The 13,035-nt window shown below is 38.7% G+C and overlaps 1 protein-coding gene across 1 annotated transcript in view; it reads right to left on the reverse strand.

Annotated features, from left to right (window-relative positions):
- Positions 1 to 13,035, reverse strand: part of LOC109911043 (low-density lipoprotein receptor-related protein 1-like) — a 1,753,343-nt gene that overhangs the window by 149,212 nt on the left and 1,591,096 nt on the right. The window contains exon 68 of the mRNA XM_048599379.1: positions 105 to 221. Within this exon, the coding sequence (XP_048455336.1) occupies positions 105 to 221 (117 nt within the window). The remainder of the gene's footprint in view (positions 1 to 104; positions 222 to 13,035) is intronic.

Below are 13,035 nucleotides of genomic sequence, written 5' to 3' on the forward strand. Positions count from 1 at the left end.
GGCAACTGAATTCTATGCAATCTGTTTTATGGCACTGTTGAATTGGGAGTTACTTATTTTTCCCCAAACCATTAATCAAATATCAAAACAAATGATGAACTCACCACATGATTCTTCATCTGAGTTATCTCCACAGTCATTATCATAGTCACACTGCCAATGCCCAGGTACACAACGATTGTTCTTGCACCGGAACTGATATGGTTCACAAGTTCTTTCATCTAAAAAACATTTAGGTAATGCGATAATTGTCTTTTCTCATTAGTAGTCTTTTAATCTTGAAATACATCTTACGTGGTCAAATTACAAAGGAACACAGATCATTTTATTGTATTGTTGGTGACAGATTGATACTAGAAGCAAAATTTGTTGGTCCACTTGGTAGATGGTGTGGGGCTGAATGCTGTATTATGGGGAAGGTACACAAATGGATTTCCTGACTCTCTTAAATCAGTCCAGAGTGGGAACGGTCCAGATCTGCCTTCTACCTGATCAAAAGTTAAGAAACTGAAATAGTCACGTGAGGGTCTCATCTTGCCACCACTGACACTCAGTTAGGGACAGGGGGCAGGGCTAGAGTTTTGGATTGCATGCCATGTGGGAAAACCACCAGGTAAATCCTGGCAGGTATTTCTGTGCCAGGTGGGATGGGCCCATTGTTCTTTCAAATAGAGGGAGATGCAAGGAAGCTATCCACAGAAAACCAAACCATTGGCAGTATGGCGGCTCAGTGGTTAGCACTGCTGCCTCACAGCGCCAGGGACCCAGGTTCAATTCCAGCTTTGGATGACCGTATGTGTGGAGTTTGCATGCTGTCCCCATGTCTGCATGAATTTCCACTACCTCCTCCAGTTTCCTCCCACAGTCCACAGATGTGCAAGTTAGGTGGATTGGCCATGCTAAATTTCCCACAGTGTTCAGGGATGTGTAGGTTAGGTGCATTAGCCACAGGAAATGTAGGGTTAGGGGGATGGGTCTGGGTGGGATGCTCTTTGGAGGATCAGTGTGGACTTGTTGGGCTGAATGGCCTGTTTCCACATTGTGGGGATTCAATGGCCCATATAGCTACAATCAGGCCGAATGTGATATTTTTCAATTGCCTTAATATTCTCTAGCATATTGATGAATGTGCAAATAGGCTAGTATATGTCATCACAGGAACTGATGCAATTTATTAAATGATTTAATAATTGGAGCAATGTTAGTCAGCAAATAGAACATGTTTGAACAACACTCCTGAAAATTTTTAACCATTAATAAGCAACTCTTCCTTTAGTTTATCAATTATTGCTACAGTTTTGGAACAGTTTATGTTGTGAGTCAATAAAACATGCAGGGCCTCCCTGTGATCTGGGGATCCAGCAATGTTCAAGAGCCTTTGGCTGATTACAATATCAAGAGTGCCCACAGTATCCATTGATGTTGCCATTACTGAAAGTTTGTCAGTCTCTGATTACTTGGCAACTCTCAATGCTGGGATAACAACCTTGAAAGAAAAAATGTATGGGAAACACAACCCTACAGGAGCTAGAAACTGTGACAGGAGTAGTCAGCTGACTAATTGGGATTTACTCAAAATAATGGCCACAGTGGAGTTCCCACTAGTTCTCCAGTTGGTGGACGGGTCCACTGCTGCAGCCTTTAAATTCTACTCTCTGTTTCACTGTCAGATAATGTCCACGCGAGGACCGGTAACTACATCAGTGCAAATCGTCACTTTTAGATAAAGATTTCACATCCCAAGCACACATCAAGATCAATAACCACGTTGTCCCTTATTCAAAATAAATGGACGTAACACCATATCAAACCTTTTACATCATCTCTGGGATAATGCCACTTTGATCAGGTTTCCATCAGTTTTATACACATTAATCAAATGGCTCATCTCTTTGTGATTAGCTGTATATAAAGATGTTCACTAAAGTGCTCTTGTGATGCAGTGGTAGTGTTCCTACCTCCAGGCCAGAGGCCTAGGTTCAAGTCCCACTTGGTCCAGAGGTGTGTCATAACACACCTGAGCAGGTTATCTACACTCTAATTAGAGATTGACAGGAGATCAGCACAATAATAAAAGCCTGAAGATAGAAAATTCAATTGTTTAACATTTAATTAATTCCCATAACATTTTGAGAAAACCAGATTAAAATTTACAAATATAAACATATCTTGATTTGATATAAAATGCAGCAAATTTGCACTTGTTTTTGCCAAGAAATGATTGATTTCCACAACATTTTTGTTCTTAAGTGGCTGTTCAGAAGACGTCCCCATGCTCCAAATGTTTTGCAGAACAAACCATTTCCCATGAATTGCACATTTCAGTAAAGCAACAGAAATACTTTATTGTGGTATATATCTGGCATTTATGAGCACAAAGCTCTGCATATTGTACTGCATTTCTGCTGCATTATTTATTAACTGTTCCACAGCATCATAGTGGAGAATTAATTCCATGTCAATCATAATCAAAAATAACTTGATTCTAAATGACTGCATGTTTGACTCCCTCATTTTAATACAGTACCAACAACTTTACATGGAAACATCTTCAGTTTACAATTGTGCTGTATCAGAAATATCATATATTCCCAGCAATGAGATGACAGAGTGTCATTGCAATAATGCATTTCTTTCAACTATGCCCTGGTTATTTTTTACTAACTTGAGTCTTGGTGAAAAACAGTGGTTGAAGGGAAGTGAATATAAGTGTGTTACTTTCCAAATGAGCAACTTTATAAAGATCACTCATGTATCTCTAAAGTAAAAATACAGAACTAGAACACTTGCTGTGGGTCAAAATGCTGGAAATGAGCTTTGTTTTGCAGTGCAATTTGTGAGATTATCCGATGAGTTCAAACTGTTGCCCATGAGAATGAGGCGCATGTACTTTGCTGAAATTATCTATTAAAGTGCAGCAATTAAATCTAAATGAACTGTGGCAGTCCAACACCCATCCTCTAATGATCACCAGCACTGACAGGAATGAACTGCTTGTCACAGTGTGTTGCTAAACTATGTAAATGAGCAAGAGCAGGTCAGGAAAATGAGAAAATGGGAAACATTTCTCCACAAGATAATTCTTCAAATTTATGTGACCATAGTTTTGTGCTCAAACCTGAAAAAAACAACTGCCTACTTGCAATGTCATTTAAAAACTTATTGCGACTATCTGAAACAGAAAATGAATTAACAATTCTAACTATATGCCAGATTTATGACTGAGACCAATTTATGTTAAATAGGCGAGGGCATTAGTGTTTGGTGGAGCAAAATTGCTAGATAGAGTTCAGTACATGTACATTATATTTGCTATATATTAATAATTGCTACGTACGATTGGCCATTTTGTCATCCACTTTCCTTGGATAAGCTATTTGTTTTCTCCAGAGGTTTGCCAAAGATCGATTTTTAATGTGAAAAGAACTTTTAAAGAAAATCTCAGCAACTTTGTCTAAGGTTTGCGTCGAGTAGAAAAGCTTTACGAATCCCTTTGCCTGCTGTTCCTCATAGGACATGTACAATGTTAATAGAAAGGCAAGATTTAGTTCAATGTTCAACATGAAAAAAGGTCAGGGAAATGGATTCCATCAAAATGTTTGCTGTGTGGAATTTGAAGGCAAACAAAATTACAGTATGACTGAAATTCCTATTCTGTACACTTTAACCAACCTACAGCAGAAGAATATAGATGGACTTTTCCAGGAACAGAAATGCAAAACCAGTTTATAGTAAGTCCGCAGAATACAGCAGTGGTTCACTCCTGTTGAAATATTATACATGCTGGACATTTTTCAAATCCTTTGACTGTGAGCCACTGTTTATTACAACATACACAATTACAGAAATAGGGCATACCTAAAGTGAAAGCAAAAATAATTTCTTAAATCAGAGTACAATGTACAAAAGACGACCAAATTTTAAGGGTAATCAACAAGATACAAAGGGTTTGAAGTTTAGATACTCACAAGAATATTTTGGCTGCTTCCACTTGTAACAGCTTACAGGACAAATGTCAGTAAGGCCAAAACAGATGGAATCCATCATAGGAATAATGCAATAATGCTTCTGCACAATGATTGTCAGATAGTGCATTCTGAAAACTTCAGCTGGATAACTAGGCACCACATGAAATACTCTTACATGCAATGAAACTTCCAACATTATATATATATATAAATATATATATACATGTGCTTTTCTTTTAATGCATTTTTTCATGCACCAATTAATTACACATAAACCTTTTCCAATATTAGTGAGTAAATGGTCACTTGGAAGGTGGCAGAATGAGCTCCAAGTGATTTAACCACTGATATTTCTGCCATGACATACCAAGGCTATGGGCCAAGTGCTGGAAAATGGAATTAGACTGGTTCGATGGTTGTTTTTAACTGGCGCAGATTCACAGGCCTAACGGCCTTGTTCTGTCCTCTACGACTCTGTAGTTTCCCACTTTGCTGCCGGCAAACACTGAAATTCTGCTTGAATCACAGCCAGTGGCAAATCAGACTTGTGTTTCAGCTAGCCAGTTTAAGAGTGGAATTCCACCACTCTAGCAGCCATCAGGTTACTTACCTGCATCAATAGTGTTTCCTCCATCATATGGTCAAATGGAGAGATTTCAATACCCAGCACTGTGCAACTCCTCAGAAACTGAGGCAGTCTGCGTTTACATGCATCAGGCCTGGAAAACATCCAGGCTTGGGCTGGTAAGTGGCAAGTAAAAGTAGTGCCACACAAATGCCAGGCACTGACCATCTCCTACAAATAAGAATCTTTCAACTGCATCTTTATGTTCAGTGGCATTACCATTGCTGAATCATTTACTATCAACATTTCGGGGTTACTATTGATCAGAAATCGTACTGGAACAGCCATTTAAAAAAGTGGATACATCAGAAGAACGGTCTAGACCCGAAACGTCAGCTTTCCTGCTCCTCTGATGCTGCTTGGCCTGCTGTGTTCATCCAGCTCTACACCTTGTTATCTCAGATTCTCCAGCATCGGCAGTTCCTACTATCTCTGATACAACAGAAGGTAGGATTTCTGTGGAACTTTCTGTCTCTCACTGTCTGTACAAGGCAAAGGCCAGGAGTGCAATGGAATAAACTCATTGTGCCTGGAAGAATACAGCTCCAACAACAGTCAAGAAGCTTGATAACATTCAGAACAAAGCAGCCCAGTTGATTCGCATCCTATTCACTACCTTCAACATTCTCTCCCTTCATCATTGCCACACAGTGGTAGCAGTGCAAATACCATTTACAAGATGGTCCACCGTAACTCACCAGGACTTCTTTAAAAGCATCTTCCAAACCGATGATCTCCACAACCTAGAAGGACAAGGGCAACAAACTGACAGAAATATCCTATACACCAAGGACTGCAGCAATCAAAAATGCAACTTACCCACTGCCTCCTCCTAGGCAATTAAGAATGGCCAACAAAAGCCAGGCTAGCAGTGATACAAGTGAATAAAATACAGCCCCTTGAACATGATTAGACACGATTTCTCTTATTGCTACGTGTGCTGGAATTGCAAGTACAATTTGTCTGAGATCAGGCAAACTAGCAAAAAGAGGGAGAAATTTCTAAAGCAAAAAGAAACAAATGCAAATAAAATTTCTGCAAACTTTACCACTTATAAATTAAATGATGCAATGGAAGCCAGGTTCACTCACACTGGCCATATCCCCAGTTCACGTTAATCTTCAGGCCAAGTTTCACTGAATTGCATCTATTTGTTGAATGAGGTCTTAAACATTGTGGCCTTCCCTATCTCCTCAGTTCAAGGAACTGACTCCGAACTGGCTGAGACACAGCCAGTGTACTGTGTTCAAGTAAATAAAGGGTGAGTCGGTGATGGGATACTGGCCTCTGTGCAGTTATTGCATATAATAATTTATTAATATGCATTAATTTATCTTTGCGAGGCATGGAAAAGCAAGAACATTGCAAGAACGTCTCACCACACTTCCCTGGTCCTTTATGATTTGCCTCAGAAGAAATCTGCAGTCCATCCTTTGCCTGTCAACATTTGCCAACATGTCCTGTTATTCTCTTCACGTTTGAGGCAACTGGCTGACAGGATATTGATGAGAACTAAACGTAAAAAAAAAGGGTCCAGTGTCCCTCAGAAACTCCAAAGCAGGAAGTCCAATGACTTCTCCCCCCTCAGAAGCATGGTAAACATGCCTTGTAATCTCCACATCCATGGCAAAAATAGAATTGAGCTCACAAAGGACAGATCTGGGTATTAAATAATTTTAGATTCAAAATATTCAGGAAAGACAGGGGAGGAGAAAGAGGAAATGGATAAACGAATTCGGAAAACATTTTTAATGCATCAGGTACTTATGATCAGATATGCATTGCCTGAAAGGGGTTGGGTGTCAAAAAAAAGGTGAGATAATACCTGAAAGGAATGAAACTATAGATCTAAGGGGAAAGGATGGTGTTGTATATTTGGTAAGTATGCTGGACTGTTTTTTAAGTGTCTAATCTCATTACATAATGATGTAATCAGTCATTTTGAGTGGGAAGCAGTTTAGTTTAACTTTATTTCCTGTCGAATAAACACCCTCATAATAAAACACCTGCTATTTTAACACTCTTGATCATTCTTGAAAGTTAACAGATGGATGAGTAGGACTCATTAAATTGCTCCTGCAGGAAGCTGACTTGTAATATCTACAAATATATTGAGGATAACTAGGGAGAGAATAGGACCCCTTAAAGATCAGCAAGGCTGCCTATGGATGAAACTGCAGTAGATAGGGGAAATACTAAATGAGTATTTTGCATCGGTGTTTACTGTGGAGAAGGGAATGGAAGCTAGAGAACTTTGGGAAATAAATAACATCTTGAAAAATATCCATATTGCAAAGGAGGAGATGCTGGACATCTTGAAACACATACAGGTGGATAAATCCCAGGATCTGGTCAGGTATAGCCGAGAACTCTGTGGGAAGCTAGGGAAATGATTGCTGGGACCCTTGCTGAGATATTTGTATCATCGATAACCACAGGTGAGGTGCAGAAGACTGGAGGTTAGCTAACGTTGTGTTACTATTTAAGAAAAGTGGTAAAGAAAAACCAGGGAATTATAGGCTGTTGACCCTGATATCAATGGTGGGCAAGTTGTTGGAGGGGATCCTGAGGGACAGAATTTACATGTATTTGGAAAGGCAAGGACTACTAAGTGATAGTCAACAGAGCTTTAAGCATAGGAAATTGTGTCTCACTAACTTAATTGAGTTTTTTGAATAAGTAACGAAGAAGATTGCTAAAGACAGAATGGTGGACATGATCCATATGGATTTCAGTAAGGCGTTCGACAAGGTTCCTCACAATAAACTGGTTAACGAGGTTAGATCACATGGAATATAGAGAGAACTAGCCAGTTGGATACAGAACTGGCGCAAAGGTAGAAGACAGAGGGTGGTGGTGAAGGATGGTGGCGGAGGTTTGCTTTTCAGATTGGAGGCCTAAAACCAATAGTATGCCACAAGGATTGATGCTGGGTCCACTGCTTTTTGTTATTCATATAAATGATTTAGATGTGAACATAGGGGATATAGTAAGTAAGTTTGCAGAAGACACCAAAATTGGAGGTTGCAGTGGGCAGCCAAGAAGGTTGCCTCAGAGTACAATACGAACTTGATCAGATGGGCAGGTGGGCCAAGGAGTGGGAGGTAGAGTTTAATTTAGAAAAATGTGAGATGCTGCATTTTGGAAAGGCAAATCAGGGCAGGACTTATACACTTAATGGTAAGGTCTTGGGGAGTGTTGCTGAACAAAGAGACCTTGGATTGCAGGTTCATAGTTATTTGAAAGCGGAGAGGCAGGTAGACAGGTTAGTAAAGAAGGTGTTTGATATGTTTGCCTTTATTGGTCAGTGCATTGAGTATAGGAGTTTGGAGGTCATGTTGCAGCTGTGCTTCAATTAGGCCACCTTTGGAATGTTGCATTCAGTTCTGGTCTCCTTGCTGTAGGAAGGATGTTGTGAAACTTGAAAAGGTTCAGAAAAGATTTACAAGGATGTTGCCAGGGTTGGAATGTTTGAGCTATAGGGAGAGGCTGAATAGGCTGGGCTATTTTCGCTGGAGTGTCAGAGGCTGAGGAGTGGCCTTATAGAAGTTTATAAAATCATGAGGGGCATAGATCGCCTGAATAGACAAGGTCTTTTCCCCAGGGGTAGCAGAGTCCAAAACTAGAGGGCATAGGTTAAAGGTGAGAGAGGAAAGATTTAAAAGAGCCCGAAGGCATAACTTTCTCATGCAGAGGGCGTTGCATGAATGGAATGAGCTGCCAGAGGAAGTGGTGGAGGCTAGCACAATTACAATATTTAAAAGGCATCCAGACAGGTATATGAATAGGAAGGATTTAAAGGGATATGGGCCAAATGCTGGCAAATGGAACTAGATTAATTTGGAATATCTGGTTAGCGTGGATGAGTTGGACTGAAGCATTTGTTTCCATGCTGTATGCTCGATGACTCTATGGTCTGAATAGCTTCCTCCTATGATGCAACTCTCTATTAATCCTATGATTCCAAATATCGCATCTCAAATTATTTGTTAACCCCTACTTGGTCACAGTACTGGTCTACCTGTGAACCATTTTCAACTCACAAATATTGTATTTTGGAAAGAGAGTCAAATCTCAACTAATGTTTTTCCATGTTTCATTCAACAGGTTCAGAAATTTTCCTGTGGACAGCAGAGAAACACTTTCTCCTCTCACGTGCTGCTGGCATTTTATCAGAAAAATGCCAAAATGAACAGGAACATACAGTAAATTTTGTAATCCATTGTGATTTTGACAATAACAAGTTGGAGTTGGCCATTTGACCATGCTCTGCCATTCAATAAGATTATGGTTGATCTGACATTAGTCATGTCCACTTTCCTGCCCTTTCCCTTTAATCCTTGATTTGCCCTATTGATGAAGAATCTATCTATCTCGGACTTAAATAAACAAGGACTCTGTCCTCACAATTCTCTGTGGCAAGGCATTCCAAAGAGACTGAACCCTCTGAGAAAATTTCCTCCTTTTGACCATCTTGAAATAGTGCCTATTAATTCTGAGACTCTCCACACTCTGATGCTTTCTGGTCTTAGAATCTCCCACAAGGGGAAACATCTCAGCATTTACCTTGTCAAGCCCCTTAAGAATCCTATATGTTTCATTGTGATCATCTCTCATTCTTCTAAATTACAATAAGTAGTGTTCCAAACTGTTTAACCTTTTGCTCATAAAACAATCCCTCCATACCATGGATCTATCCTTATGAACCTCCTTTAAACTGTCTGCAACTGACTGACTGATCCTTGCAAAAATTTTAAACTGATACATCTGTGTGGTTGGGCTTAGTTATAATGGTAAGTAAGTCTGGTTATATTGATTAGATATATAGTATTAGATCTCTAATTGTCTTTTGTTTGATCCTGGGAAAGACGTTCACAGCTTATCCATCTATAATTTGATGGAGCAAAGTATCGCAACTTGTTAAACTTCATCAGTAACTAATTTGAGAGGGAACTCTCTTCAGGTACATGTGGAAGCAAACCATATTTTCACTGTAATGAAGTCACAGAATCTGCCATGCAATTTTCTGCATTTTCTCAAACATACACATGCTTGAGGGATATTTTAAAGCAACAGGCCACAGAAAGTATTAAAAATTAAGGTTAGCCAGATAACACCACAGTAATGGTTATATTTTTCCCCAAATTACTCGTGGCTGTGTAAAATGTTTTTGTGTTTACAGCGACTTAGTAAAAAGACACCATTATTATCTTTTTTCTCCTGCCACCAGGAAAATTCCCATGTGGCCAATTGAACATTAACAGGCTGAGCCAGATTTTGCTGTGAGCTGTTAATGAATAGCACCTGGAGTTTGTTAGACTTGTGATTGCTCCTAAACTTTCTACAGGTTTTTGTATGGCGAGTTAGTCCCATCCAAATATCACTCCATGCATGAAGAGAGCAATGAATGGTGCATCATCTTGATGCAGCGGATTTAAGAGCTATTAACAAGCAGTTTAGACTCGGAAGTGCATGCCAGAAATAATGAGTTCAACATGAAATAGAAGCTAAAAAGAAAAAAAGAACGGATGACGAAAGGGAAAAAGGGAAATAAATGTATTCTTTTATGGAAGAGAATCTTCAGCAATAATTAAAAACTGGAGGGATGGGTGTCCAAATTTAGAAAAGTTACTTTTTGAATTCAAAGGGCTTGTTCAGTTGTAATTATACTGTGTCAAAATTAGACCCAATAAACAAGCCCTAACTTTTTATGGTGAGTTTGGTCTCCAGTTACAATGTCTGAACAAAATTTCATGTTGTTAATACATTTGAATGAAAAACCTAATGTCATGATACAATTTTTATCAAGTTTATGAAGAAATGATTGCCCCAATCCTGCATCATTTAAACTAAACATCGTGCACATAGTTCATCACTTCTTTATCATCTTCCTTTTCTGATCTTTTCCTTCATGGGATCTAAATAATTCCAGCCTTGTTAAAGAGTTTCTCCATTGATCCTTAATAGGTTAGTGTACTCTTCCATTTAACCATGTTTGTTACACAAAAAAACCCGATCAGTAAAATTGCTCTTTGTCTCATCAATATTTTCAAAACAAAGTCAACCTTGTATGCGGTATGAAGTAATAAAAAGTGCAATTGTTTTGTCAATTTAGCTTATCCAATCAGTAAAGAATGTTTGCAGTCCCCTGCATCATATCCTCTAAAAGTATCTTGAAAGAATTTGTGAATTTCTTTGACTCCATTCGCCAGAAGAAGTAGGACATTCAGCCCTTTGAATCCACCTCACCGTACAATGGGATCATAAGTGATCATTTACTTTTAACATCAATTTCTTACATAATCTACATGTCCAATAATGTTTTTTTAATATGCAGAAATCTATTGCTCTGAGATCGAACATACTCAATGACTGTTTCCACAGTTTTCTGGGGCAAAGAGTTCTCAAGATTCAGCAGTGAGTGAAGAAATTCCTCTTCATCACTGTACTAAGTGGCCTGCCTTGTATCCTGATACTGTGTACCATGGGGTCCACCCCAAAGCTGGAGAAACATCCTCCTTGTATTTACCCTGCCAATCCCTGTAGTTTTGTATGTTTGAATGACATTTCCACCCATGTGTCTAGACTGCAGACAATATCAATGATGATCTACAGTAGTCAATGGAAGGAGAGATTCTTCTTGATTTTTTAAAATTGTTTTCTCAAAAATGTTTTTTCAGTGATTATCACAACAGATGGATTTCAGCAGTTCAAGAGCGTCACCCATTTCTCAAGTAAAATTAGTAATGGACAATAAATCGGGGCTTAGGCAATAGTACTCAGTATGCCAAAACAAATATAAAACAATCTTGACATTTTGATGCTTCAGCTTTAAATAATCTGTGACTTCTAATATCCTTAATGATACTACTACAATGACAACCTACTTTCAAAATGAGTATACAATTGTGCTATGCATATGATTCAATAGAGGTAATAAATCTCGTGGCTTTCCGTTGTTCTGCCTTCATAGCTTGAACGCTTCTCAAACACCTTGATTGCAGTAACCGAAGATGCAAGCTGACCAAGCCCCAATGTGGTTTCAGCACAACCATTTCTGTCTTAAATTTTATATTGATTTAGTAGTTTAATCCAATTTATGATTCCATTAACTAAATACTCTGCAAAGTCTGTCAGCAACTGTTGCTCATGTCATTAAGATGATTTATTTGGGCTCTGCAGTGTTCTTGCTTTTGTAAACATGCATGGACTTGCCGTTCTCTTCAGACAAGCATAAATCCTGCAGTTTTCTTGCACTGAGAGACAATCGTCTCAACTCAGCACCAAAAATCACATTATTAAAAATACTTTGGAGTATATTTTCCCAAACAAGCAGATAAGGAATTATTTACTTTTTGTTCTCACCTTCCTCGTCCTCTGGCCTGCCTAGAAATCCACAACATCTCACTCCTACCTAAAGTCTTAAACTTCAGTGTACTATTTTAAAGCAATCGTGTCCTGTACCTTAAAACTACCTGGACCCAACACATCAACACCACCTGTTGTGCATTCTCTGCTGCTTGATGTTTCTGTATTGTCATTCAGGTGTATCGTATAAACTGCATTCATGAAACATTCATGTGTGTCTGCCAAGGAGAAGTAATACAAATCAATATAAGAACATAATGTGATCTTTATCTACCCTTACAATACTAACGATGATTCAATTATGACTGTCACTTGAGTTATCCTGTACAAAGTTATACTCTCTTAGACAATACCCTGTATATACTGAACAACTTGGGGAAGCATCTCTTTGGTCTGTACATCATTGAAAACTCATCAGGTCAGAAAAGTTGGAAACCATATGGATCACAATGAGACATCTCCATGGAGACAGAAAAGTAAAATCCGAGGTACCCAATGCTTTTCTGCTTTTGACAGAATTCTGTGAGAAGCATATTTTAATTGAATTTACAGAACCAGTAGATGCTCATGGAATAAATATCAGTATTTCCAGCTACAATAAGTCTCATAATTTGATGAGCTATGGAAATGACAGTGCCTGTCCCTGGGTCAGATGTATGCAGGCATGTCAAAGTTGTTACAAATTTAAATGATTCAAAGGTAATCAAGCTGTGAGAGCAGTTTTTAAAAATATTTGTTCAATTAGTTTTTCTAAACACAAGTATCTTTTGCTTTTTACAAGTTTAATGTTAGTTGGTTATCTGACCAGGGCAAATAGTTATAGATTATCTGTTTTTCATTTATAGTGTGAATTGGCCATTTTAACAAAATGTAATTTTAACAGTTGAAGTAAAATCCTTTTTGTAACTCACGACAAGGTAAACATCACTATATCTGAGGAAGAGATAGTAGGAACTGCAGATGCTGGAGAATCTGAGATAACAAGGTGTAGAGCTGGATGAACACAGCAGGCCAAGCAGCAACATAGGAGCAGGAAGGCTGACGTTTCGGGCCTAGACCCTTCATCAGAAAAGG

Source organism: Rhincodon typus, chromosome 7, assembly GCF_021869965.1.
Source record: "Rhincodon typus isolate 14 chromosome 7, sRhiTyp1.1, whole genome shotgun sequence".
NCBI classification, from domain to species: Eukaryota; Metazoa; Chordata; class Chondrichthyes; order Orectolobiformes; family Rhincodontidae; genus Rhincodon; species Rhincodon typus.